The sequence below is a fragment of the Neomonachus schauinslandi genome, chromosome 4 (assembly GCF_002201575.2).
Source record: "Neomonachus schauinslandi chromosome 4, ASM220157v2, whole genome shotgun sequence".
Taxonomy (NCBI): Eukaryota; Metazoa; Chordata; class Mammalia; order Carnivora; family Phocidae; genus Neomonachus; species Neomonachus schauinslandi.
In genome coordinates this window covers 187,741,315-187,767,094 of record NC_058406.1, presented here as the reverse complement: position 1 = coordinate 187,767,094, position 25,780 = coordinate 187,741,315, and the positions used below count along the sequence as shown (strand labels likewise).

The window sequence follows — 25,780 nt, the reverse complement described above, 5'->3', positions numbered from 1 at the left end:
GCACACTCCCGGGTTGGGGGGGGGGGGGGGGGGAGGTGGGGGGGGGGCGCGCGGGGGCGGGGGGGGGGGGTCCGGCCGCCGGGGGAGTGTGCCTCACTCTCCCATCGCTTGCAGATCCTGCAGACAGGGCAGGAGATCATGGAGCTGGACACCAGTGGCTTTGCCACACAGGGCCCCACGGTCTTTGCTGGCAACATTGGGGACAATCGTTACATCGTGCAGGTGTCGCCGCTTGGCATCCGCTTGCTGGAAGGAGGTGGGCACGGGCGGCGGGCGGGCAAGGGTGGTGGGTGCTGACCACCCAGTGCTGACCGTCCTGTGCCCACAGTGAACCAGCTACACTTCATCCCCGTGGACCTGGGCTCCCCCATCGTGCAGTGTGCCGTGGCTGACCCCTACGTGGTCATTATGAGCGCCGAGGGCCAGGTCACCATGTTCCTGCTCAAGAGCGACTCGTATGGGGGCCGTCACCACCGCCTGGCACTGCACAAGCCCCCGCTGCACCATGTGAGCACCCGGCCTTGCCCGCAGCCTGCTGACCCTCCCCCTCCCCCTCCGCCCCGTGCTGAGCCCGTCCCTGTCCCTGTAGCAGTCCAAGGTGATCACACTGTGTGTGTACCGAGATGTCAGCGGCATGTTCACTACGGAGAGCCGCCTGGGCGGGGCCCGCGATGAGCTCGGGGGCCGCAGTGGCTCCGAGGCGGAGGGCCAGGCCTCGGAAACCAGGTACGTGGGGGCAGTCAGGGCACGGGCTGGGCCAGGGGGCCTATGGCAGGCCCCGCGTGACCTGTGTGCCGGCCCCGGCCTCTAGCCCCACCGTGGATGACGAGGAGGAGATGCTGTATGGGGACTCGGGCTCCCTCTTCAGCCCCAGCAAGGAGGAGGCCCGCAGGAACAGCCAGCCCCCTGCGGACCGGGACCCCACCCCGTTCCGGGCCGATCCCACCCACTGGTGCCTGCTGGTGCGGGAAAACGGAACCATGGAGGTGCGTGGGGCCCTGTGCCCGGTGCAGCTCCCTGTCCCCAGCTTCCTGTGGCCTCCTGTGGCCGCTAACCCCACTCCCCACACAGATATACCAGCTCCCTGACTGGCGGCTGGTGTTCCTGGTGAAGAACTTTCCCGTGGGGCAGCGGGTCCTGGTGGACAGCTCCTTTGGTCAGCCCACCACGCAGGGCGAGGCCCGAAAGGAGGAGGCCACGCGCCAGGGGGAGCTGCCCCTTGTCAAGGAGGTGCTGCTGGTGGCCCTGGGGAGCCGCCAGAGCAGGCCCTATCTGCTGGTGAGTGTGGACCCTTTGTTCCCCGCGGCGGCCCGGCCGGGTGCCCCCACTTCCCTGGTGACCCTGCGCTGCCCCCCAGGTGCACGTGGACCAGGAGCTGCTCATCTACGAGGCCTTCCCGCACGACTCCCAGCTCGGCCAGGGAAACCTCAAAGTCCGTTTCAAGAAGGTGCAGTGACGGGCTGAGCCGGGTGTGGGGTGGATGTGGAACGGGGTTGGGGGCACGACCCGGGCCCTCATGGCGCACCACCCCCTCCAGGTCCCTCACAACATCAACTTCCGTGAGAAGAAGCCAAAGCCGTCCAAGAAGAAAGCGGAAGGCAGCGGTGCCGAGGAGGGGGCTGGTGCCCGGGGCCGCGTGGCCCGGTTCCGGTACTTCGAGGACATCTATGGCTACTCGGGGGTAGGCAGGCGGCTCTGGGGGGGCCCGGGGTGGGGCAGATGGGGCCTCACCTCACAGTGCCTGCCCTCAGGTGTTCATCTGTGGCCCCTCGCCTCACTGGCTCTTGGTGACTGGCCGGGGGGCCCTGCGGCTGCACCCCATGGGCATCGACGGTCCCATTGACTCCTTTGCCCCGTTCCACAACGTCAACTGTCCCCGTGGCTTCCTGTATTTCAACAGACAGGTAGGGAGACCCCAAGGCTCATGTGCCCCGTGTTGCCCTGCCTGGGTCAGGAGGAGGCGCTGGGGACCTTGCGGGGTGTCTAGCAGGTGGACGAGGCCAAGGTCAAAGAGGTGAGACACTGGGAAGGCTTGGAGGACAGGGCAGGCGGGAGTGGCGGCCGCAGCCCCTGAGGGCGCCTGTTTGCGGGGCCGGTTCCAGTCACTGCTCTGCCCTTCAGGAGCTGTGTGACTCCGGGCCGGGTGCTCACCCTCTCTGAGCCCCGTTTTCTCATCTGTGAGGTCAGTGTGAGGACTCGTGATGAGAATGTGGCAAGTGCTCTGTAGGTGCTGATGCTCTTAGAACTGCGGGCGAAGGGCAGCAGCTGGGGGGCCAGTAGGGGTCCCCTCGTCTGTCTGCAGACTCTGGCCTGGTCAGTGTGTGGGTAACTTTTCGCCTGCAGCCTCCAGCTTCCTCTGGGCCCAGACCATGTCTGTGGCCAGCATCCCAGCCCCGGGTGAGCCTGAGAGAAGGGACGGGAAGGCCGTGAAGCACGGGACCACACGGCTCAGTCCCTTGCACACCCCGGTTCCGGTGGAGCTGAGGGCTGGCCTCGCGGAGCCCTCGGAAGCCCGGGTTTGCCTGCCCTGCCCTTGGCGGATACCAGGCCTCACCGGCCCCTGTCCCCCACGCACCAGGGCGAGCTGAGGATCAGTGTCCTGCCTGCCTACTTGTCCTACGATGCCCCGTGGCCTGTCAGGAAGATCCCCCTGCGCTGCACTGCCCACTACGTGGCTTACCACGTGGAGTCCAAGGTCTGACCCCGTCCTTTTAGGGCCAGGGACCCTCTGGTGTGGCCTCCCGCACGCCCGTGACGCGCTCCTCTCCCCCAGGTGTATGCAGTAGCCACCAGCACCAACATGCCATGCACCCGCATCCCGCGCATGACAGGCGAGGAGAAGGAGTTCGAGACCATCGAGAGAGGTGCGTGATGCCCAGAGTGGGGCTTGCTGGCGAGGCTGCCCACCCTGACCGCCAGCCCGTGTCCTTGCAGACGACCGATACATCCACCCCCAGCAGGAGGCCTTCTCCATCCAGCTCATCTCCCCGGTCAGCTGGGAGGCCATCCCCAACGCCAGGTGAGGCTGGGGTCTGGCTGGGGACTGGCGGCCAGCCAGGAGGCGGCATCCTCACTCTGCCTTGTGCAGGATCGAGCTGGAGGAGTGGGAGCACGTGACCTGCATGAAGACCGTGTCGCTGCGCAGCGAGGAGACGGTGTCAGGCCTCAAGGGCTACGTGGCTGCTGGGACCTGCCTCATGCAGGGGGAGGAGGTCACGTGCCGAGGGCGGGTAAGGGGCCGGCTGGCGGGGGTGGGCGGTGCCCGGCCGCCCCGGCCCTTGCCCTGCACATCACCCACCCTCCTTCCCTGGCAGATCCTGATCATGGATGTGATCGAGGTGGTGCCTGAGCCTGGCCAGCCCCTGACCAAGAACAAGTTCAAAGTCCTGTATGAGAAGGAGCAGAAGGGGCCTGTGACCGCCCTCTGCCACTGCAACGGCCACCTGGTATCCGCCATCGGTCAGAAGGTGAGCCCTCCCGCTCACCCTGGGGCCTGCCACTGCCTGCCCGTTGTCACCCACTGCTTCTGTCCCCCTAGATCTTCCTGTGGAGCCTGCGGGCCAGCGAGCTGACGGGCATGGCCTTCATCGACACCCAGCTCTACATCCACCAGATGATTAGCGTCAAGAACTTCATCCTGGCGGCGGACGTCATGAAGAGCATCTCGCTGCTGCGCTACCAGGAGGAGAGCAAGACGCTGAGCCTCGTGTCCCGGGTACCCATGCAGCCTAGACCCTGTGCTGGGTGGGTGCTGGCCGCGGGCTGGCCATGACGTCCGTGCCCCGTCCCCAGGATGCCAAGCCCCTGGAAGTGTACAGCGTGGACTTCATGGTGGACAACGCCCAGCTGGGCTTCCTGGGTGAGCACAGGGCCTGGGGGTCTCGGGGCTCGGAGACGTGAGGGGTGGCCCGGCTGACCCTGGGCTCTGCTCCCCAGTGTCTGACCGTGACCGCAACCTCATGGTGTACATGTACCTGCCAGAAGGTGAGTGTTCCCTTTTCCCCTCTGCGGGGGCTGGCGCTGGGCAGGCAATGACTTGAGCTCCCTCTGGCCCAGCCAAAGAGAGCTTCGGGGGCATGCGCCTGCTCCGGCGGGCGGACTTCCACGTGGGTGCCCACGTGAACACGTTCTGGAGGACGCCGTGCCGCGGTGCCGCGGAGGGACCGAGCAAGAAGTCGGTGGTGTGGGAAAACAAGCACATCACCTGGTTTGGTGAGTCCCGGGCGGGACGGGCAGGCATGCGGGGCGGGGCGGTCAGCCTCGCTCACATGGTGCCTCCTGCAGCCACGCTGGACGGTGGCATCGGGCTCCTGCTGCCCATGCAGGAGAAGACGTACCGGCGGCTGCTGATGCTGCAGAACGCGCTGACCACCATGCTGCCCCACCATGCCGGCCTCAACCCCAGGGCCTTCCGGTGAGCGTGCGGCCCCGCCCCGCCCCGCGTCCCGCCCCGCGTCCCGCCACCCTACACAGCCTGCGTGTCTCCCCAGGATGCTGCATGTGGACCGGCGCATCCTGCAGAACGCTGTGCGGAACGTTCTGGATGGGGAGCTGCTCAACCGCTATCTGTACCTGAGCACCATGGAGCGCGGCGAACTGGCCAAGAAGATCGGCACCACCCCGGACATTGTGAGCCCCCGGCCTGCCCCGCGGGGCCCAGCCCTTCCCACCTGGCCTCCCCCCACCCCCACCCCCCCCCCCGCTCACCAGCCCCTCCCCCTGCAGATCCTGGACGACCTGTTGGAGACTGACCGCGTCACCGCCCACTTCTAGGCTCCCGGACGCCACCACCACCCCCGTGCGCTGCCCCCACCCCTTTTTGTACAAAACACGAGGAGGAGATGTTTGCTTTGAGAAGAGCTTGTGGTCATTGTTGGGCCTCAGAGCCCCATGGTGTCCCCCTCTGCCCCCAACCCTAGGCCCCAGCTGCTTCGGCGCCCCAGGTCCCAGGGCGTGTGCACTTGCAGGCCTGGCCAGCTCTGTCGGTCCGACGCAGATGAGCTCGGAGGCCCTCTTGCCCCCGGGGCTCCCTAGGTCTCCAAATACTCGGAGAGCCCCCGGGTCTCAGGCAGGAGGCCCAGGTGGACCAAGAGCCGAACCAGGAGGGCGGTGAGCCGCATAGATAGGGTCTCCAGCCTGTGGGAGGCCAGAGGGGTCACAGGTTGGTGGGGGGGCGGGTCTCAACCACCTGCCCGGGGTGCCTGCCCCCTCCCCTCCCCTCACCTCAGGGCCACTTCAAACTTGAACGTCTCCCAGATGACCCTGATGTGGCGCAGGAGGCTGGCACCGTAGAGGCTCTGGTACGCGGCACCTGCCAGGCGGCTCCAGCCCCTGACCGCACTGCGCAGAGACGCGGTCAGCCCGGCCCAGCCCCACTCCCGCCGCCGCTTCCCACCCCCCGGCACCCCGCCAGCCAGCACCCACCTCTTGGCCATGAGGAAGTAGCGGTCCACAGGGGTGCCCAGCGCGGTGTTGATGGCACGCACGGTGTTGATGTTGCGCAGCACGAGCAGCATGGGCCGCGGCAGGGCCTTGAGCACCCCCATGATGTCCTCAAAGTGCTCCTGTGCCATGGTCTGCATGTAGGCCGCCTCCTCCCGGCTGAGCAGGTGGGAGCCCCACAGCTGCCCCAGGCGTACGGGCCGCTGCATGAGCACCTCGGAGAAGAGCAAGTAGTCTGGGGTGCAGGGCGGGCGGTGAGCCAGGACCGTGGGCCCCACGAGCCCCCACGCCGCACGCTCCGGCCTCACCTCGCACTCCGAGCGCCTCTGCGTGTGTCCTCATGGCGGCGTCGTCCCTGAGAACGATGGCCCTCCACAGCTGGCACAGGGCTGAGCGGTCCCTGCGGGCAGCCGGCGATAAGGCCCGGGCACCAGGCCCTGCCCCGCAGCCCCTCCAGGCTCCCCGGCTTACTTCCTGTCCAGAAACTGGTAGAGCCCATGGTCCAGCAGCACCAGCTGGGCCTTCCCGTCGGGGCCTTTCCGCACCAGAACTAGGGACACAGCGTGTCGGCTCATGTCCCCTGTCCCCTGACTCCCACCCCCACCCCCGGGGACTTTTCCTACCATTGCCAGGGTGGGGGTCCGAGTGGATGAAGCCTGTATAAAATATCTGCTCCGCAAAAGCCTGGATGAGCTTCTCTGCGATCTGGGGAGAGAACGGGACCGGGCCACCATCACCCTGTGCTTGGGGCGCACACGTGCCCGCCCACGCCCACACACTCATGCACAGGCACTCACATCCTTCACCGCCAGCCCCATGCACTTGATGGCCTCCACATCGCTGACCTTGCAGCCCTCGCAGAATTCAGCCGTCAGCACACGCTGGGAGAGAGCAAGTGGCTGAGCTCAGCAGGGCTGCGCGTTCCCACCCAGGAGGGGGCCCAGCCCACCTTGCTGGACGTGTCCCAGTGCACGCGGGGGACCACGATATAGCGGAAGTGCTGCAGCTCCCGGGCACAGCGCTCGGCATTTCGGCCCTCGTTCTCGAAGTCCAGCTCCTGGGCCAGGGTGCCCTTCAGGTCCTGGGGGCCACACGGGCAGCTGGGGGTCGAGGTTGGGGACCAGCCCACCCCAGCACATAACGTGCGGACCCTGCTTGCTCCAGCCTCTGGGCAGCGCTTACCTGGAGGACCCAGCTGAAGCCGAAGCTGGGGTGCATGAACTCGATGAGCTGGAGCAGGAGCTCCAGGGTGTGGATGTCGCCGTGAAAGCGGTCCCGCAGATCGATGTACTGCACCTGCGTTGGGCGAGGGTGCAGGGAGGACCCAGGGCTGCCGGCACCGCCCCAGACCCCGCTGCGGTGCAGAGCGGGCCCCCACGCACCTTCACAGCCACCTCCGTGCCGTCGTGCAGCTTGGCTCGGTGCACCTGGGCCAGGCTCGCGGCGGCGATGGGCTGATAGTCGAACTCCCGAAAGAGCTTGTGGGGCAGGGCCTGGAAGTCCTCGAGGAACAGCTCGTCCACCTGGCCGGGGGGGGGTTCTGGGGGGGGGGGGCGGGAAGGGGGGGAGGCGCTGCCAGAGCCCCCAGCCCAAGTGCAGGGCTCACCTCCTGGAGCCTGCGCGTGAGGGCCCTGTCCTCCAGCACACGCAGAGTCCTGATATACTCCGGGGGCAGCAGGTGGTTGAAGGAGCACAGCCCCTGGCCCAGCTTCACGTAGAGGCCCCCATTGCTGATGGCCCCGGCGACCAGGGCATCAGCCGCCCGCTGGTGACATGCAGACATCACCTCCAAGTACCCCGGGCTGTTCTGACCATAGGCATGGAGGGAAGGGATGGGGGCGGGCGGGCAGGCACCTCCTTAGTGCCCCCAGCACCCACCTTCATCGAGCGTGTCACCGTACCCCCTCTTCTCCCACTGTGGCTAGGATGCAGGGACAAACCTCTTCCACCCCGCGCAGGACGACGTTTGCACACCACCAGTAGTCCAGGGAGATCTGTAGGCCTATCCTCAGAGACCTGTTGGCAGAGGCTGCCTTCAGCCCTCGGCAGGCACGGCACCTCAGAGCCGTCCCACCCCCGCGCCAAACCACCGGCCCGGAGCGAGCGTGCGGCAGGGGCTGCTGGGCTCCCAGGCTGGACCAGGAGGGAGAGGACAGGCTCTGGTCTGGCCTCCTTGCTCTTAGCACTGCCAGCAGGGCAGTCTCAGCTCCCGGTCTACACCACCCCTGTGCCCGAACGTGCGCCAACGAGCACCCAGCACAGACGGGAGGGGCGGGAGCTGGTGGGGGGGCGCTCCGGCCCGAATGCCAGGCTTCTTTCTCATTGCTCTCTTACAGCACCTGAGACCTGTGCAGCGCTGACGGCTAGTGAGCGGGCGGCTGTCACCAGCTCCCATGCTCAGACATGCCCTCGCCCCAGGCCCCTCTGCACCGTGCGCCCCGCCGAGCCCCCAGGCGCTCTCCATGTGTCTGTGGACAGCAGCCTCCAGGGAGCTGGATCCCAGAGCAGGGCTCCTAGTGCTCTCCACGGTCCTGGGGACCCGGGCCCCTCCTTATGTTGGCAAGGGTACTCACTCCCCGTGGCCCAGGCTATGGACAGGCCGCCCTGGGTCTGGAGAGGGAAGGAACCAGGGCTGAGTCCAGCCTCCAGCATCACAGACCGCAGACCCTCAAACCTTCATGAGAGGGGTGTAGGGCTCCTGTTCCTCAAGGAAGAAGCCCTGAGGGGACCTGGGCCCCCTGGTCAAGCCAAACCTCTAACTTCTGCCTCCCACCTCCGGCACAGGAGGGTCAGAGTTGAAGGGCAGGAAGGAAGAGGCTGCTGGGTTCTGGACCGGTTTGCCTCCCTGCTAGGGTATATGCTACCCCCGCAGTCGCGGTGACTGAGCATGCCCGAGCAGAGTCAGAGGGCGGCCCGCCCCTTACGCGAGCCGCGCTGCACTCCACAAATGAAGGGCTCTGTCCCACTCACCCCCAGCCGGACCCAGGGAACAAACAGGACTGTCTGTGAAGAACAGAGCGCACGGTTGGCAGGGTGAGCAAGGACACAGGAATTCTCTGAGCTCCCCAGAGATACACAGCGGGGGAGGGGGGCTTCCCTCCTTCCTGAATAATTCAGTCCAAAAGGGAATGCAAGGTCTGCAAAGGGGCGAGGGTAGTTGCTACACTCGGTGACTGATCAAATAAGTCACTAAATTATGGACAAGGGAAGCCAAGATTCTTCCAGGTGGAGAAAAGAGTAAATGAGAATGATCTCTGTCCTGGGAAGTATCTGTGTGTACAAGGTGTGGTGTGTACGGCTAGACACAGAGATGGACACATGTAAGTGTGCGCGTGCACACAGCCACACATCCAAACAGCCCCTCACTCTAGTCTATGGAAGGGCCTGGGAGCAGACTGCCCAGAGCAGTGAGCACACCAACATCCACGCCCTGGTCCTTAAGACCCTTCCTCCGGGGGCACCTGGGTGGCTCAGTCGTTAAGCGTCTGCCTTCGGCTCAGGTCATGATCCCAGAGTCCCGGGATCGAGTCCCGCATCGGGCTCCCTGCTCTGCGGGAAGCCTGCTTCTCCCTCTCCCTCTCCCTCCTCCCCCACTCATGCTTGCTCTCTCTCTCAAACGAATAAATAAAAGCTTTAAAAAAGTGAAATCACAGTGGAAATACAAAACTATCTCTAACTAGATGCTAATGAAAAAATTACATATCAAAATTTTGAGGTTGCAAGGAAGTGGTGATTTCTATCCTTAACCACTTCTATTAGAGAATAAGAGAAGCTAAAAGTGTCCAACTTTGAACTTAAAAAATGAACAACAGTGCGGGGCGGGGGGCACCTGGGTGGCTCAGTCGTTAAGCGTCTGCCTTCGGCTCGGGTCGTGATCCCAGGGTCCTGGGATCGAGCCCCGCATCGGGCTCCCTGCTCCTCGGGAAGCCCGCTTCTCCCTCTCCCACTCCCCCTGCTTGTGTTCCTGCTCTCGCTGTGTCTCTGTCAAATAAATAAAAAATCTTAAAAAAAAAAAAAAAAAAAAGACCCTTCTCTGTTCCAAGGAACCAGGCTCCCAGGAGAATGGCTGAATCCAGGCCTGGGAAAGAACAAGATGAGCCTGGAGCATCTCCGTGCAAGAAGGAATAAAATGCTCCAGAGATGGAGACACTGCAAGAGGACTCGGGGTGGGAGTTAAAACAACAACTATTTGAAGATGTAATGGCAAAATCTAGGTTCACTGTACAGTGTTTCCAACTCCGCTGTTTGAAATTTTTTACAATAAAATGTTAGAGATAAAAGAAAAGGATCTACACCTGAAAGTAATATTACACTGTATGTTAACTGGAATTTAAATAAAAACTTGGAAATAAAAAAAAGGATCACAAAGGCTAAACCCAGAAAAACAACAACAAAATAACTGACATCAACAGAGAGCAATCCATACAATCAAATAAAAAATCCAGGGGCGCCTGGGTGGCTCACTCGTTAAGCGTCTGCCTTCGGCTCAGGTCATGATCCCGGGGTCCTGGGATCGAGTCCAGCATCGGGCTCCCTGCTTGGCAGGAAGCCTGCTTCTCCCTCTCCCACTCCCCTTACTTGTGTTCCCTCTCTCGCTGTCTCTCTCTCTGTCAAATAAATAAATAAAATCTTTAAAAAAAAAAAAAAATCCTTAAGTCCAGACTGATACAAATAAATGGGGAGAAGAGAAAGTTTTCTTCTTTTTTTTAAAGATTTTATTTATTTATTTGACAGAGAGAGACACAGCGAGAGAGGGAACACAAGCAGGGGGAGCGGGAGAGGGAGAAGCAGGCCTCCCGCTGAGCAGGGAGCCCGATGTAGGGCTTGATCCCAGGACCCTGGGATCATGACCTGAGCCGAAGGCAGACGCTTAACGAGTGAGCCACCAGGCGCCCCGAGAAAGTTTTCTTATAGTAGAATGGCAACTAACAGATGTGGCACAGCTGAACTAGAAAAACCACCATGTGGGGCCCCAGTAAGAATGAATTCACCTAAGGAGTCCTGGGAGCTGCTGAGCCAGTGGGCAGAAGGGCAACGGGAACCGACCCCAATGTCGCTCCAAGACAAGGGACCCGGACAAACCGTGCACCGCCCCGGGGGTGCAGAACATGACAAAATGCACCAACTGAATCCAACCACGAGCAAACCTCAGACAAACCCAAATGGGGGGGCCTTCTACAAAAGGGGGCAGCAACATTTTTCTTTACGAAGCTAGACGGTAAAGATTTTGGGCTTTCTGAGCCATATGGCCTCCCCTCTGCTGTCACAGTGAGAGCAGCCCAGGTAACGTGCACAACGGACAAGACCAGGTCCAAGAAAGCTTATTTATCAAACGGGCAGCAGCCACGTTTGGCCACAGTCTGCTGACCCTCGCCGCACAGCATCACTGGTTTATAAGCCTCCCGGTGTGTCAAGGTCACGTGTAGTGAAGAATTAACTTCAGCCAGAAAGGCCCAGCCTTTGCCCCAGCTCCTGGCAGGTGGCCTCTGAAGGCCTGCGATCTCCCGAGTGACAGGAGTGTCTGGGATGGGTGATGGGCCCGGGCAGTGCATGCTGATGATGTGCTCAGATCGCCAGAGGTCAGCACAGCTGGGGGAGGGAGGGAGACTGGAGGCAGCTCAGTCGGAGGCCAACGATTCAATCACGCCTAGGAGACTCCCGTGGAAACCGTGCACACTGAAGCTCACAGAATGCCCGGAAGGCACCGTGGCATGTCAGCGACAGGGCAGGAGTAGGGGTGTCACAGGTCTCTGAGGACATGGAAACTCTGAATTTGGGGCTCTCCCGGGCCTCACCCTGTGCATCTCTTCCTTGGGTTCATTCTGATTTGTATCTTTTTTGCTATGATAACACCTTAATCCAGAGTACGGGACTTTCCTGAGTTCTGTGATTTGTCCTAGGGAACCATCGAAACTGATAGCCCTGGGCGCAGATGGGGGTCTGGGGACCATGCCTGACCTCAAGTTTAGCCGTAAGAGCCAAGGAGACACGGGGGCACTGTTCTAGGTGGCAGGAAATTAGAGATGGGCCTGGTACGGGATCCTTGTGCTAAAAAGGTTATTTGCTGGGATGCTTGGTGACAGGTGGATGAGTTTAGGTAGTCAGAGGCTCATAACACACCCATGTCCTGATGGTGCTTATGGACGATGTCCTTGTTTAGGAAATACACCCCAGTTTGCAGGGACAATGGAACACACTGACAACTCATTTGTCTAATTCCTACAACTTTTCTGGACATGTGAAACTGTGTTCAAAAAAAAAAAAAAAGCCCACAGGTTTCTGAGAAGTTAAAATTCAGTAAGGGGCGGGGTAAGAAAGCAAGGACTTGATGCAGACTTCCTACCGCCCATCTCTGAGCCTTCACACACATGTGATGTGTTCTGATGGCTCTCCTACAACAGAACGAGCTCCCGACTCCCCTGGTAGAGCCCGCCCCAACGTGCTCCCCACCTGTGCTCCGTCCTTGGGCTCCCGCACATACACTGACCCTGACTCTGGAGGCCCTGTGGTCACCCTGTGCCCAGCCTGCCTGTCCTGCAATGGCTGGGGCTTACAGCTGACAAGAACATGTTGGGAAAAGAATAGTTGTAGCTGCCTCCCTCCAATCCCAGCTCAACCTCCAAAAGCAAGCTGTGAAAATACATTTTCTCAGGAAGGAAGCCGAGAGGGCAGGCGTGCCTGCGATGGGGCATCTGACACTGGGAGACCGCAGCACGTGTGAAGCGGACGGCGAGACAGGCCCAGACATGCCAAGTGTGCATTTCGGAAGCAGGCCGCATGGGGACCATCCCCACCAGTCCCACACAGTGGAGAGCCACAGAAGAAAAGACAGAGCCAACTCCAGGCTCTGCCCTCATCCACCTCAGGACTGGGAGACTGGACAACCCTACAGGACAGAGAACTCACTACCCAGAACCTGCCCAGGAGGGCAACGAGGTGCTTTAGGCAAACCTGACCACCGAGGGAGACAGGTGCGCAGGGGCGGGGCCGCCATCAAGGAGCTAAGAAGTGACCAGGCTGTCGTGTCCTCACAGCAGGAAGTGGTCAAGCATTCAGCCATCCACCCGACCATGGCCTCCACCAGCATAAATTTCAGGGAAGTTTCTGGCTAACTGCCTGAAGGCCTTAGTAGTCCTAAGCCTCCCCCTGAGAGATGGACCCAGGTTTGAGAGGCTGCAGGTGCTCAGAGCTGCAGCCCCCGACCCCGCAGCCTCCTCAAGCAAGGAGGCTGAACCACCTCCCTGGGCAACCATGTGCACCCCCCAGTCCAGCCCAACAGTGCGTTTGGGTAGATTGAGGTTTCACTCAAAGCCAAGAGCTGGTTCTCAGGATTTCTTGGCTGTAGGAATTCCTCCAACAGGAAGATCACCCCTACCCCCCAGAATCTCGCACTGGTAGATAAGGGAGTATGAAAAGGGCCTTCAGTTTAAGGCACCCTTAATATTAATGACCAGACACTATCCATCTCTAGACCAGTCCACTGGGACTGGAGGAGGGATGGCAGCCCTCCCCTCTGAGCCCCAAAGCCCTCTGGATGCCAACTCTCCTTGGGGGAGTGGAGGCGAGAAGAAAGAGGAAGAGGAGGAAGCAGCTTCCCGTCTGCCCACCAGCTGGCAGAAGCCTGACCAGCCCTCCTCCCTCCACTGGCCGAGGGTGATCTGAAGGGTCTTTAAGAGGCCACGTCTGGTGTGCTCGTTGGCACTATGACCACGTGGACCTGGCCATACTGGAATGTCTGGAAGGCAGCTTGGAAGTTTCAAGCAAAACCCTGCAGCCCCTCGCAGCCCCTCCCAGCCCCAGCTCCGGCTCCACACATCTCAGGACAGGCCTGGGCAGGGGAGAAAGCCGCACCGTGCCCCCGCTCCTTCTACCTGCTGAAGCGCCCCACGCCATCCACTACGAGCCTCATCCTTCTCTTCTCCTGAGGCTCTGCTGTGAAATAGCGGGCCCCAAGTAGCAGGGGTACCCCCAGCATCGTGGCAGAGAGCGCCTTCCTCCATAGGGGCTGGGATCTGAAGGACCTGGAGGGAGACAGAGGTGGATGGTGCAGGTCACTTCCCGTCTGCCCACCGGGCCAGGTCTCTGCGGGCCTCTGCTGCCCACAGCCTGAGGGGCACTCTCAGCCAGAACCTGGCCCACCCCAGGGAGCTGCACCTCTCCCAGAAGCCCCTGCAGGCAACACCGGTTCCAGAGGCCCGAGCGGTCACTAGCGTGTTCCAAGTCACCTTGCCTGAGCCCCACAGATACCTTGGATGCCAGGCTCCAAGGGGCCAGTGAGCAAAGAAAGCAGCCTTTGGCCTCACAGGAAGCAGCTCACAGGCAGAGCTGAGACCCTCACTGGACGAGGGCCTCCTATGCCATACGGAGTTACAAGCAGTCACCCAAGTGAACTGCCAAGGGCCAGGATGGCAGAGCTGCGCAAGGTGCGCAGGTGACGGGGACGAAGGGAGAGCCCAACGGGAGCCTGGCATCTAGTCACACGCCTGCCCCAAGGTCACCAGGCAGCGAGTGCATGCTTGGGTAACTCACTGCGGCCCGCCAGGCTTGAGTCTAGCCTCCTGACGCTCCCCACCTCACTCCCTCGCTGTCTTGCCCACTGGCCTCAGGCCTGGAACCCTCCTACGTCCAGTTCTTGCTACTTCTCCCCCTTGTTTTGGCCCCATCCATAGCGGTCCCACCCTTCTTCACGGTTCTAGCCTCGGTGCGCTCATGCTGCTGCTGTCGGGGAGTCCTGCCCCAGGGGCGCCAGTCCCTGGTGGGGGCAGGGGGCTACCGACCCCAGGCCACCACACGGAGGGGCAGATGCATCTGTCTTGGGGGTGGAAGCACAGGAAGTCCAGCCTTGCGCCCCACAAGAGAGGTCTTCCATCCCTGCCTGGCAGGAGGCACGGGCCCTACAGGGCAGCCGGGGCTGTGGAGAACTCACCAACTTGCGGGCAGGACCCTGAGGTTTCTCCTGGGGAAGGCAGGGGGGCACCGCCAGGGGTTCCACCTGCTGTGCAGCAGGGCAGAGTGGAAGCTGCAGAGCTGTGACTGCAAAGAGAGCAAGAGGCACAGGGTCACACAGGCCCGGAGCCGAGGGGCAAGCCGTACCTCCCGCTACCCAAATATGCCATCAGCGCCTGTCAGCACTCGCAGGGCTGTGCTCGGGGCCAGGCCTACATGTTTGGTTCAGGAACGCAGGGACAATGCCACCTCTGGAGAGCAAGGCCGACGCGATCCAAGAACGACGCGAGAGAAGGCAAGCCCACACCGTTTGCAGCAGGAGCTTCTGCCTCGAGGCACCATGACAGGTCATTAGAAGCGCCCACCGCTGTGCATCCCTTCCGGCCCCGCCTTGGACCCTCTCCTCCGGGCCCTGGGACCTCTCACTATTTGTCTGTCGCTCAGCCCACTGACCAGCAGCCTCAGGAAGTCATTCTGAATTTTCAAAGGAATGATCAATAATGCTTAATCACACAATCAGAAAGATGTCGCTCTCGGGTGGAAGACCAGAGGCAGTAAAAGGGACGCTGTGTCGGTGGTCGTTCTGAGAACGCCTGCTAGGACCCCAGCGGCGGAGACCTGGAGGAGGGCGGAGAAGGCCAAGTGGAAGGCGTACCGCGGGGATGGCACAGCGCGCGGGTTTACTCCAGTGACCACAGAAACATCGTGGCTCTCCTACACTTAGTGACGAACCTGGTCTCCCAATCTTATTTGAATTATGGGGTCTTAAGAGTTCCTCAACCACAAACTGCCAACTGCAAACTCTCTTTTTAGGGAAAAAAAGGTTAGTCATGACCCATGGCACAGATGTTAACATTTTTATCGTGAACCCTGGACCAAATAAAGGACTGACTTTCCAATCATTTTCTGGCCAAAACACACAGCCCTGAAGACAATTTCAAGGACTGCAAAACAACACAAAAGTCAAAGGAAAAGGTCCATGACCTATTGTCCCAAGAGGAGAACAAAGGCTGACAGAAAACCTCTGCTCAGCAAGGCCACACACAGCGAGCACAGATCCTCAAGGAAACCCCACAGAGGCGAGAAAGGCAGCGCAGGCAGACAGGAGGTGAGGACCAGTGGCAGGAAGAGCCCCTAGGCTTTCTGTGCAAGAGAGCAGGATAGCACAGCCCCCCCTCCCCCTGGCCCAGCCCTCTGGCCCGCGCAACCCGACTCGGCCACATGCACACAGCTATGCTGAGGCTCAGCAGCAGAAGAGGAAGCCCAGAGGATGGGCATCTGTGACCACAGATATCTGGGGGATAGTTGCTCAGAACATTAGAGAGTGCCTGCAGCACGGCTGGTTCCACACTGGGATCCCAAGGGTTTGTGACAACAAGCAGGTGCGCCAGGAAGGAAAGCCCTGCCCACACCATACACTCGCCTCAGATGCATCTCTGTCCACGCTCCGTCCGGCCCCTGCCTATTCTCTTCAAGGCCTTCAGCCCCCTCCCTCCCTGTACTCCTCACCCGATTCCAACCTTCTACCACACGTACCCATCACCCAAACCCTGCCGGAGATGCCCTGTGTGACCCTGGGTCCTGGATGCAACAGGGGCCACAGACAGATGCAGACGAAGCCAAGAAGACACAGGGACAGCACGGAGCACAAGGGACGGAGGATCCTGCCACCTGGCAGCGAGTAGGACTTCCACGCGAACACCAGAGAGGGTCTTCTATACAGAGAATGTGGACTCAGTAGAGGCCTGAAGCCAGGAGAGCACAGGGCATTTCTGGGGAGCAGAGGCCTGTGCGAAAGGCTGGAAAACATACTGTATGCTCACAGGTGGGGGGCTGTCCAAAAAGAGTGGGCAGCAAAGTGAGCTGGAGTCAGGCAGAGCATCCCGAGGGGCCCTGGGGTTTTCCTGCAGGGAGGGGGCACTATTCTGGGAGGTCAGTCCAGGAGGAGGGTGCTGGGTGATGGAGCCCAGTGGATTCAAGGCAAGTGTGAGGAACTGGCAAGATGGCCCAAGGCTGGTAAGCCAGGGAGTGCTTCGATGCCGTCACACACCGGCTGCCTGGAACTCTGACCAGTGAGGGCTGTGCTGTGATTCTGACCCCAAGGAGACTGCAAGCCCGCTGAGTAAGAACTGACAACAGGCACCAGCCGCCAGCCAGTGGAGCTCAGCACTCACGGTCAGTGGCCCTGAGCAAGTCCAACAAGTGGCTCCAGGGTGCAGGGCATCCTCTAAACAGCCTGGCCTCTTTGGAAAGTCATTAGGATTCATGAGTTGGGAACACTGGTGCTGGGCACAGCCGTTAATCAATTCTCTGCTTCTATGAATATTTGCAGGGATGCCTGGGTGGCTCAGGCATTAAGCGTCTGCCTTCAGCTCGGGTCGTGATCCTGGGGTCCTGGGATCGAGCCCCGCATCAGGCTCCCTGCTCTGCGGGAAGCCTGCTTCTCCCTCTCGCACTCCCCCTGCTTGTGTTCCCTCTCTCGCTGTGTCTCTGTCAAATAAATAAATAAAATCTTTAAAAATAAATAAATATTTGCAAAATTTTTTAAAGATTTATTTAACCAACTGAGCCACCCAGGCGCCCTAAAGATTTATTTATTTGAGAGAGAGAGAGCAAGCAGAGGGAGACAAGGAGACTCCCCACTGAGCGAGGAGCCCGACATGGGACTCGATCCCATGACCCTTAGATCATGACCTGAGCCGAAATCAAGAATTAGACGCTTACTACCTTCAGCTCGGGTCATGATCCCGGGAGTCCTGGGATGAGTCCCAAGTCGGGCTCACTGCTCAGCGGGGAGTCTGCTTCTCCAGCTCCCTCTGTCCCTCCCCCCACTTGTGCGAGTTCTCTCTCAAAAAAAAAAGAATCGGACACTTAGCCAACTGAGCCACCCAGGCACTCCAATATTTGCAATTTTTTATAACAATAAGTTAAAAAACAATCACAGGAAAAAAGTGGGAAGACTGTTGTAGACTGGGAGGCTAGACAGACAAGACACCCAGGCGCACCTCATGTGGCAGGAAAGCTCCTATAAACACAGTCCTGGGACAACAAGCTAGTCAGAATACAACAGACATTCAGGAATTACTGTTCACACTCCTAGGCACGGTTAAGTGAGAATGATGTTTAGGGGATGCATGTTGACATGTTTAGAGATGTGTCAAAATGTCTGCAACTTATGGGCGCCTGGGGGGCTCAGTCGTTAGGCGTCTGCCTTCGGGTCAGGTCATGATCCCAGGGTCCTGGGATCGAGCCCCGCATCGGGCTCCCTGCTCGGCGGGAAGCCTGCTTCTCGCTCTCCCACTCCCCCTGCTTGTGTTCCTGCTCTCGCTATCTCTCTGTCAAATAAATAAAATCTTTAAAAAAAACAAAATGTCTGCAACTTACTTTCAAATGCTCCAATGACAACAAAATATACGGTTTCAAATAGAAATAGGAACAACTAGAGCAGATATTCATAACGGGTGGATCTAGGTGGTGGGTATCGGGACAGTTAACTATGTAGGACCACTCTGTCAGCTTGTCCCTGTATTTGAACGTTCTCATGATCAAAGTGGCAGGCATCTGCTATGCTCTTCCAAGTCCCAGTCAGGAAGGTGGCGCTGTTTTATTATCCTATTGTCTCCTTTATAAATTTGCAATCACATACAAAGCTTTATAAAGTTACATAAATGACTAAACTGTGAATCCCTTACCTAATATAGTCTAATATAGATAATTACTTTTACCGCCTCCCCCAGTTGCAAATACTTTACTACACTGTCAATTCTATTTCTAACCTTCCTTTTATATTATTGTCATGCATTTTTAAGTTGTTTTTGGTTTTTTGTTGTTTTTTGTTTGTTTTCGAGAGGGAGAGAAAGAGGGAGGGTGTGGAAGGGGCAGAGGGAGAGGGAAAGAATCTTCAGCAGGATCCATGCCCAGCACAGAGCCTGACATGGGGCTCGATCTCACCACTCTGAGATTATGACCTGAGCCAAAATCAAGTCAGATGGTCAACCAACTGAGCCACCCAGGCGCCCCTATTTTAAGTTTTTACTTCCAGCATAGTTAACATACAGTGATTCAACACTCACACACATCACCTGGTGCTCATCACAAGTGCACTCCTTGATCCCCACCACCTGTTTCCCATCCTTCCATCCTCCTCCCCTCTGGGGACCATCCATTCTCTATATTTAAGAGTCTGTTTCTTGCTTTGTCTCTCTTTTGTTTTTTCCTTTGCTCATTTGTTTCTTAAATTCCACATATGAGCAACATCACATGGTATTTGTCCTTCTCTGACTTGCTTTGCTTAGCATTATTACTCTTTAGCTCCATCCATGTTGTTGCAAATACCAAGATTTCATTCCTTCTGATGGCTGAATAATATTCCATTGTATATATACCACCTCTTCATCCATCATCAGTAGATGGACACTTGGACTGCTTCCATAGTTGGGCTATTGTTGATAGTGGTGCTATAAACCAAGGGGTACATGTATCCCTTCGAATTAGTGTTTTTGTATTTTTTGGATAAATAGCTAGTAGGGCAATTGCTGGGTCGTAGGGCAGCTCTATTTTTAACTTTTTGAGGAACCTCCATACTGTTCTCCAGAGTGGCTGCACCAGCTGCATTCCCACCAGCAGTGTAAGAGGGTTCCTTCTTCTCCATATCCTAGGACGGTGGCATTTTGAAGATGAGGCAGCTAGGGCAGGGCAGGGGTACTCACCAGGGGCAACCGTGTGCCCAGGACATCTGGCACTGTCTGGAGACACTCTTAGTTGTCACAACCTGGGAAAAGGGGTGCTCTTAGCATTGAACGGGTGCAGGCCAGGGACACTGCCCAACACCAGACAGTGCCCAGGATGGCCCTGCCCTAGAGACTCAGGTAGACCCAAGGCTGAGAAGGGGCAGACTATGAACGCAGACTGCTGAGCCTGGAATTGGAATGCAGGCTCCAGCAAGTACTAGCTGTGCAGTGAGAGCAAGCTACCTCCCTCCCTGCACCTCAGTTTCACTGTCTATAAAACAAGGACCACTGTACTGTTCATGTATGGGTCAAGTGAACATTTGCAAAGCCCTCCGCACTGCGCCCAGCCCACACGACAGACCAGGCAGATGGGCATGCTGAGGTCATTCTGGGGTCAAGGAGCAGCTACTCTCCACAGCCCTCCTGCTCACTGTGCCATGCCACCTGCTGGTCCCCATGCCCTTACTCTCCTGCCAACAGCCCTGCCCCCAGGAGTCCGCTCCACCTAACATGAAGAAGTACATACTTGCTAGATTAAATTGAACTATTTATGTTAACAGATCATCAGCTTCCCACAGCTTTTTCAGGAGAAAAAAAATAGCACTTAGTCCAGAAGATAAAAGAGACTATTTCCAACATATTTCCAACATAAAACTTGGAGATAGGTTACATATAGAATATGAAGAAATGCTTTACTTAACAGGAGCAGAAGGGCAGGAGCGAGTGAAAGGACAGCAAAGTTTGCTGCAAAGTTCCAGTGGTGTTCATGGATTCAGAAGCACCACCACCGCAGACAAAGAAGGAAAATGGCCAAAGCTGACAGACAATGATTATTCTGAGACATTAGCATTGAAAGGAAAGGAAAGGAAAGGAAAAAGGAAAGGAAAATGAAAAGGAAAAAGGAAAGGAAAGGGAAAGGGAAAGGGAAAGATTTATGAGCTATTCTAGCCAATAAACCGGAGGAGCAGAAAGGCCTCATGATTCGGAGGCTGCGAGCACCAAGGCTGAAGCAAGGGATGGCAGGGAATGTAACGTATCAGAGCCCAGGCATGGCTGCCCCAAGACTGCAGGCTAAACCCAGCATCACAAGAGCCCCAGACCCTCCAGATGCCCATGAGGGCTGAGCAGGAAGGGCTACACTCGTGTTCTTTCACAGAGGAGCATGCTAACTCTGAATTATTTTACACTAAAGCACAAGGCCCTGGCTGTACCCAAGCCTCAGAGGGGGCAAGGCCAGAAAGGTAACCGCCCCTGGCCGCAGCTCCCCAGTACCAGTTTCTGCTTTCTCAGATGCCGTTGTAGCAGTAAGGACTCGGGCTGCATCTCATCATTCCCCAATTCATTCCCCAGCGGTGAATGACTCTCCACTCACACTCCCATAACAAAGGTCCCTCTGGTAGAACCTGGACAGCCCACACAGCACCAGGCCCAGGTGCCTGCAATGCCCTTCGCCAGACCCTAATTCCCCAGTCCTGTCTCTCATCCCCACATCCGCCTCTGCAAGTGGTACATGCCTCTCCCACTATCCTTATCACACCGGAGTGTGACTGTTAGTCTCTGTTCCCCCACCAGACTGTGCAGGGTCCACCTCTCAATCATCTCTGTGCTTCTAGGATCTAGTGCAGTGCTTGTTAGATAAAGCAGGAACTCCATGAAGGCTTGCTGAATTGAGATAAGTGGTGACAGAATGAACCAGAACCCCACACGGCCCAACCCTGGATGCTAGGTGAGCAATATGAAGAAGGCCACGGTCAGGTAAGAGATGGCAGCAGCCCTTGCAGCAGGCTGGCTCTGCACAGGACTCCAAGGATGAGGCCTCATGCTGACAACTCCAAAGCCCCCACCACAGTCCACAGGCCCATTCAAGGACCTGGCTCCTTCCAGTCTGGGATGGCCAGTGCTCCTCAAACTATCCCCATCATCCAAGAGACATCCCCGAAGCCCAAAGAAGTCACATGACTATAAATATGGGACAGAACTTGTAGCCAAATCTTTCAGGAACCAGTCCAGGGCAATTTCCAGCACATTACATATAACTCAAATCACACCCAGAGCTTAAGCACCAGAACATGCCAGCAAACAGGCAAAGAGAGAGCTGTGGATCGCCAGGCTGCTCCCCCAGGCACCAGTGCCTTCTCACCAGGATGACTACATGCCCTGGCTTGCCTGGGACAGCCCTAGCTTACACTTGTCTCTGCACCCACCACCTCAAAGCCTTCCATTTTGGACGAGATGAAATGGGCCTTCTCTACCCCAGTCTCTCATGGTTTTTTTTGTTTTTTTGTTTTTTAAAGATTTTATTTATTTGACAGAGAAAGACACAGCGAGAGAGGGAACACAAGCAGGGGGAGTGGGAGAGGGAGAAGCAGGCTTCCTGCCGAGCAGGGTGCCCGATGCAGGGCTCGATCCCAGAACCCTGGGATCATGACCTGAGCCGAAGGCAGACGCTTAACGACTGAGCCACCCAGGCGCCCCCTTCTCATGCTTTCTTAGAGTGTGTGCACAGCCTGCCTGCAGAAACAGAGTGCTCATCTGGAACTCAGCTAACAACCTATAAAGTAGGGAGGGAAAAAAGGCTCTGAGTAGTGAGACTCAAATAGATATTACAAAGGTCACCAACAGGCCGAGCTACCCGCTTCCCTGCCACCCTGTCGATTAGATAGAGCACATTAGGGGTTGAAAGGTCATTGCAGGCAACCCAGCCCACAGCACTAAGAAGCACCTGCTGCATCTCGTGATGAGGCCCAAGCCAGAAGAACTACAGAGGTGACAAGAACCACGCCTGTTTCCTGGCAGGGTCAACCACCCTGTGTACTTAAACAGGAGAGGAATCCAAGGCACAGAAATGTTCCCACAGGGAGGAAGTGAGCCTAGGAATCTGGGCCCACGAGAGGTGGCCTAGAGGACCATGAATACCCTGCCCTTTTCTTTTCCAAGGGTCTATGACCCTCTTGGCACCAGTCAGGTCTCAGAGGCTTACTGGGCTCTGCTCCACTTACCAGATGTGAGCAGCTCCTCATCAGAAGCTAAAACCTGCCTGCCCACTCCTTAGGGCGGTTGGAAGGATTAAGTGACCCGAATATGTGCAGACACTTTTCGAGCTGTAAAGTGCTGAGCTAAAGGCCAATTCAGCGCCTGCACACTGCCTCTGCCGCATCTCGATCCATAAAACACCCTTGTGGAAAGCAGGCTCATTGCAAGTCACAAAAATGAACAGAAATGCATCTGCACCTAAGTTGAAAACCCAAAAGACTCCATCTCAGAACTTCCAGAACTCATACAGGAATTCAGCAACGTAGCAGGATATTAAGTCAATGCACAGAAATCAGCTGCATTTTATACACTAACAATGAGACAGAAAAAAGAGAAATTAAGGAATCGATCCCATTTACAATTGCACCCAAAACCATAAGATACCTGAGAATAAATCTAACCAAAGAGGTAAAGAATCTGTACTCAGAAAACTATAGAACACTCATGAAAGAAATTGAGAAAGACACAAGGAAATGGAAAAACGTTCCATGCTCCTGGATTGGAAGAACAAAGATTGTGAAAATGTCTATGCTACCCAGAGCAATCTACACATTCAATGCAATTCCCATCAAAATACCATCAACTTATTTCACAGAAATGGAACAAATAATACTAAAATTTGTATGAGCCAGAAAAGACCCCGAGTAGCCAGACGAATGTTGAAGAAGAAAAGCAAAGCTGGCGGCATCACAATTCCGGACTTCCAGCTCTATTACAAAGCTGTCATCATCAAGACAGTCTGGTACTGGCACAAAAACAGGCACATAGATCAATGGAACAGAAGAGAGAGCCCAGAAATGGACCCTCAACTCTATGGTCAACTCATCTTTGACAAAGCAGGAAAGAATGTCCAATGGCAAAAAGACAGTCTCTTCAACAAATGGTGTTGGAAAAATTGGATAGCCACATGCAGAAGAATGAAACTGGACCATTTCCTTACACCACACACAAAAATAGACTCAAAATGGATGAAAGACCTCAATGTGAGACAGGAATCCATGAATCCTACAGAACACAGGCAGTGACCTCTTTGGCCTCGGCCGCAGCCACTTCTTCCTAGAAACATCGCCAAAGGCAAGGGAAGCAAGGGCAAAAATGAACTACTGGGACTTCATCAAGATAAAAAGCTTTTGCAAAGCAAAAGAAACAGTCGACAAAACTAAAAGGCAACCCACGGAAGGGGAGAAGATATTTGCAAGTGTCTTTTTTTTTTCCCAGTTTTTTTTTTGAAGATTTTATTTATTTATTTTGATACAGAGCACAAAGCACAAGTAGGCAGAGAGGCAGGCAGAGGGAGAGAGAGAGAGAAGCAGGCTCCCCACTGAGCAGGGAGCCTGACACAGGGCTCGATCCCGGGACCCTGGGATCATGACCTGTGCTGAAGGCAGCCACTTAACTGGGCCACCCAGGTGCCCCTACGCAAATGTCTTATCAGATAAAAGGCTAGTATCCGAGATCTATAAAGAACTTCTCAAACTCAACACCCAAAGAACAAATAATCCAGTGAAGAAACAGGCAGAAGACATGAACAGATATTTCTCCAAAGAACACATCCAAATGGACAACAGACACATGAAAAATGCTCCACATCACTTGCCATCAGGGAAATACAAATCAAAACCTCAATGAGATACCACCTCACACCAGTCAGAATGGCTAAAATTAACAAGTCAGGAAACGACAGATGTTGGCGAGGATGCGGAAAAAGGGGAACCCTCCTACGCTGTTGGTGGGAATGCAAGCTGGTGCAGCCACTCTGGAAAACAGTATGGAGGTTCCTCAAAAAGTTGAGAATAGAGCTACCCTACGACCCAGCAATTGCACTACTTGGTATTTACCCCAAAGATACAAATGTAGGGATCCGAAGGGGTACGTGCACCCCGATGTTTATAGCAGCAATGTCCACGATAGCCAAACTGTGGAAAGAGCCAAGATGTCCATCGACAGATGAATGGATAAAGAAGATGTGGTCCATATATACAATGGAATATTATGCAGCCATCAGAAAGGATGAATACCTACCATTTGCAACGATGTGGATGGAACTGGAGGGTATTATGATAAGTGAAATAAGTCAAGCAGAGAAGGACAATTATCATATGATCTCACCAATATGTGGAATTTAAGAAACAAAAGAGAGGATCATAGGGGAAGGGAGGGAAAAAGGAAACAAGAAAACCAGAGAGGGAGACAAACCATAAGAGACTCTTAATCTCAGGAAACGAACAGGGTTGCTGGAGGGGAGGGGGGGCAGGGGATGGGGTACCTGGGGGATGGGCATGAAGGAGGGCATGTGATGGAATCAGCACTGAGCGTTGTATAAGACTGATGAATCACTGACCTCTACCTCTGAAACCAATAATATGCTATATGTTAATTAAATCTAAATTAAAAAAAAAAAAAGAGGCGCCTGGGTGGCTCAGATGGTTAATAAGCGTCTGCCTTCGGCTCAGGTCATGATCTCAGGGTCCTGGGATGGAGTCCCGCATCGGGCTCCCTGCTCCGCGGGGAGCCTGCTTCTCCCTCTGCCTCTGCCTCTCTCTCTCTCTCTCTCTGTCTCTCATGAATAAATAAAATCTTTAAAAAATAAATAAAATAAATAAAATTAAAAAAAGAAACGCATCCATACTGTTTATATCTAACCCTACAAGGCTAGGCTTACTAGAAAAATACAAGCCCTGTAGAAAGCTCCAAGTTGAAAATGCTGATAAACCCTCTCAGTCTCTTCAGCTCTAAACCCTATGACGAAAAGGATGGATTCCTGGGGCCAGAGTGGGTGAGAGCGGGGTCAGTGGTTATGACCCCAGGTTTAAAAGGTGCTGATCCTGGGGCGCCCGGGTGGCTCAGTCGTTCAGCACCCGCCTTCGGCTCAGGTCATGATCCCAGGGTCCTGGGATCGAGCCCCGCATCGGGCTCCCTGCTCCGCGGAGGCCTGCTTCTCCCCTCCCGCTCCCCCTGCCTGTGTTCCCTCTCTCGCTGTGTCTCTCTCTGTCAAATAAATAGGTAAAACCTTAAAAAAAGGGTGCTGATCCTAACTGCAGATACACCAACATGGGAGGCCCCACCGAGAAACAGAACGGGAAGAGCAGCGGCCACTTCCCGGGGCTGGGAGGACAGCGCAGGATCGGGCACAAGTCTCGGAAGGCCGGCGCGGGGCGAGGTTTGCAGGGCCGCCCGGCGGGAGCCCGGCCCGAGGCCGCCGCCCCCACGCCCCCAGTCCTTCCTCTGCTCAGACGCCGGGCGGCAGGTGTCCGCTCAGGGTGACGTGCGGCGCGCCGGAGACCAGGGCGGAGCGAGCCGGCAGCAGGGGCCTCCGCACGGCCTGCAGCCGTGCGGCTCTACGGTCAGGGTCCGGGGTCGCTACCGCGAAGAGCCGGGACGCCGACAGCGGTGAAGGACGCCCGCCCCCAAGAGCCCCGACGGTCCCTGACGCGGCCCGGGCCCGGGCGGCTCGGGGCCGGCCCCGGGGTTCCGGACGGGGGCTGACGGGGCCTGTGGGAGCGGCGCCCGGCCACGCCGGGCTGCGAACTCACCGGCCGCCACATCTCCCAGGCCGCCGCGCCGCTCCCGCTCCCGCTCCGGCGCTCGCTCGCCGCACGCCCCCGTCCCCCGGCCCAGCAGCCCCTGCG

General features: G+C 57.0%; 2 protein-coding genes across 2 annotated transcripts in view; one reads left to right on the top strand and one right to left on the bottom strand.

The window, feature by feature from the left end:
• CPSF1 (cleavage and polyadenylation specific factor 1) overlaps nucleotides 1-6,118 on the top strand; it is a 14,969-nt gene extending 8,851 nt beyond the window's left edge. Inside the window, exons 19-38 of the mRNA XM_044914708.1 lie at nucleotides 111-256; nucleotides 329-507; nucleotides 590-726; nucleotides 812-986; nucleotides 1,072-1,278; nucleotides 1,358-1,447; nucleotides 1,538-1,681; nucleotides 1,752-1,904; nucleotides 2,579-2,695; nucleotides 2,774-2,864; nucleotides 2,935-3,019; nucleotides 3,089-3,230; nucleotides 3,315-3,467; nucleotides 3,539-3,715; nucleotides 3,793-3,859; nucleotides 3,937-3,984; nucleotides 4,057-4,212; nucleotides 4,285-4,414; nucleotides 4,491-4,629; nucleotides 4,726-6,118. Of these exons, the coding sequence (XP_044770643.1) occupies nucleotides 111-256; nucleotides 329-507; nucleotides 590-726; nucleotides 812-986; nucleotides 1,072-1,278; nucleotides 1,358-1,447; nucleotides 1,538-1,681; nucleotides 1,752-1,904; nucleotides 2,579-2,695; nucleotides 2,774-2,864; nucleotides 2,935-3,019; nucleotides 3,089-3,230; nucleotides 3,315-3,467; nucleotides 3,539-3,715; nucleotides 3,793-3,859; nucleotides 3,937-3,984; nucleotides 4,057-4,212; nucleotides 4,285-4,414; nucleotides 4,491-4,629; nucleotides 4,726-4,773 (2,584 nt within the window). The 3' untranslated portion in view covers nucleotides 4,774-6,118. The remainder of the gene's footprint in view (nucleotides 1-110; nucleotides 257-328; nucleotides 508-589; nucleotides 727-811; nucleotides 987-1,071; nucleotides 1,279-1,357; nucleotides 1,448-1,537; nucleotides 1,682-1,751; nucleotides 1,905-2,578; nucleotides 2,696-2,773; nucleotides 2,865-2,934; nucleotides 3,020-3,088; nucleotides 3,231-3,314; nucleotides 3,468-3,538; nucleotides 3,716-3,792; nucleotides 3,860-3,936; nucleotides 3,985-4,056; nucleotides 4,213-4,284; nucleotides 4,415-4,490; nucleotides 4,630-4,725) is intronic.
• Nucleotides 4,854-25,780, bottom strand: ADCK5 (aarF domain containing kinase 5). Its single transcript, XM_021688856.2, has 15 exons — nucleotides 25,685-25,780; nucleotides 14,369-14,475; nucleotides 13,314-13,463; nucleotides 7,383-7,458; nucleotides 7,049-7,249; nucleotides 6,825-6,965; nucleotides 6,625-6,738; nucleotides 6,392-6,523; nucleotides 6,240-6,323; nucleotides 6,066-6,147; nucleotides 5,914-5,992; nucleotides 5,751-5,842; nucleotides 5,425-5,677; nucleotides 5,224-5,340; nucleotides 4,854-5,136 (listed from the first exon to the last, which is right to left on the bottom strand). The coding sequence occupies exons 1-15, from the start codon at nucleotides 25,694-25,696 to the stop codon at nucleotides 5,031-5,033; spliced, it is 1,746 nt and encodes a 581-aa protein (XP_021544531.2). The 5' UTR covers nucleotides 25,697-25,780; the 3' UTR covers nucleotides 4,854-5,030.

What these genes read in the sequence shown, in the direction of transcription:
- ADCK5 (XM_021688856.2), bottom strand. An exon ending in GCACGGAGGTGGCTGTGAAG is followed by an intron (nt 6,739 to 6,824) that starts GTGCGTGGGGGC and finishes CGCCCAACGCAG; the next exon opens with GTGCAGTACATCGATCTGCG. An exon ending in AGAGGCGCTCGGAGTGCGAG is followed by an intron (nt 5,678 to 5,750) that starts GTGAGGCCGGAG and finishes CCTGCACCCCAG; the next exon opens with ACTACTTGCTCTTCTCCGAG.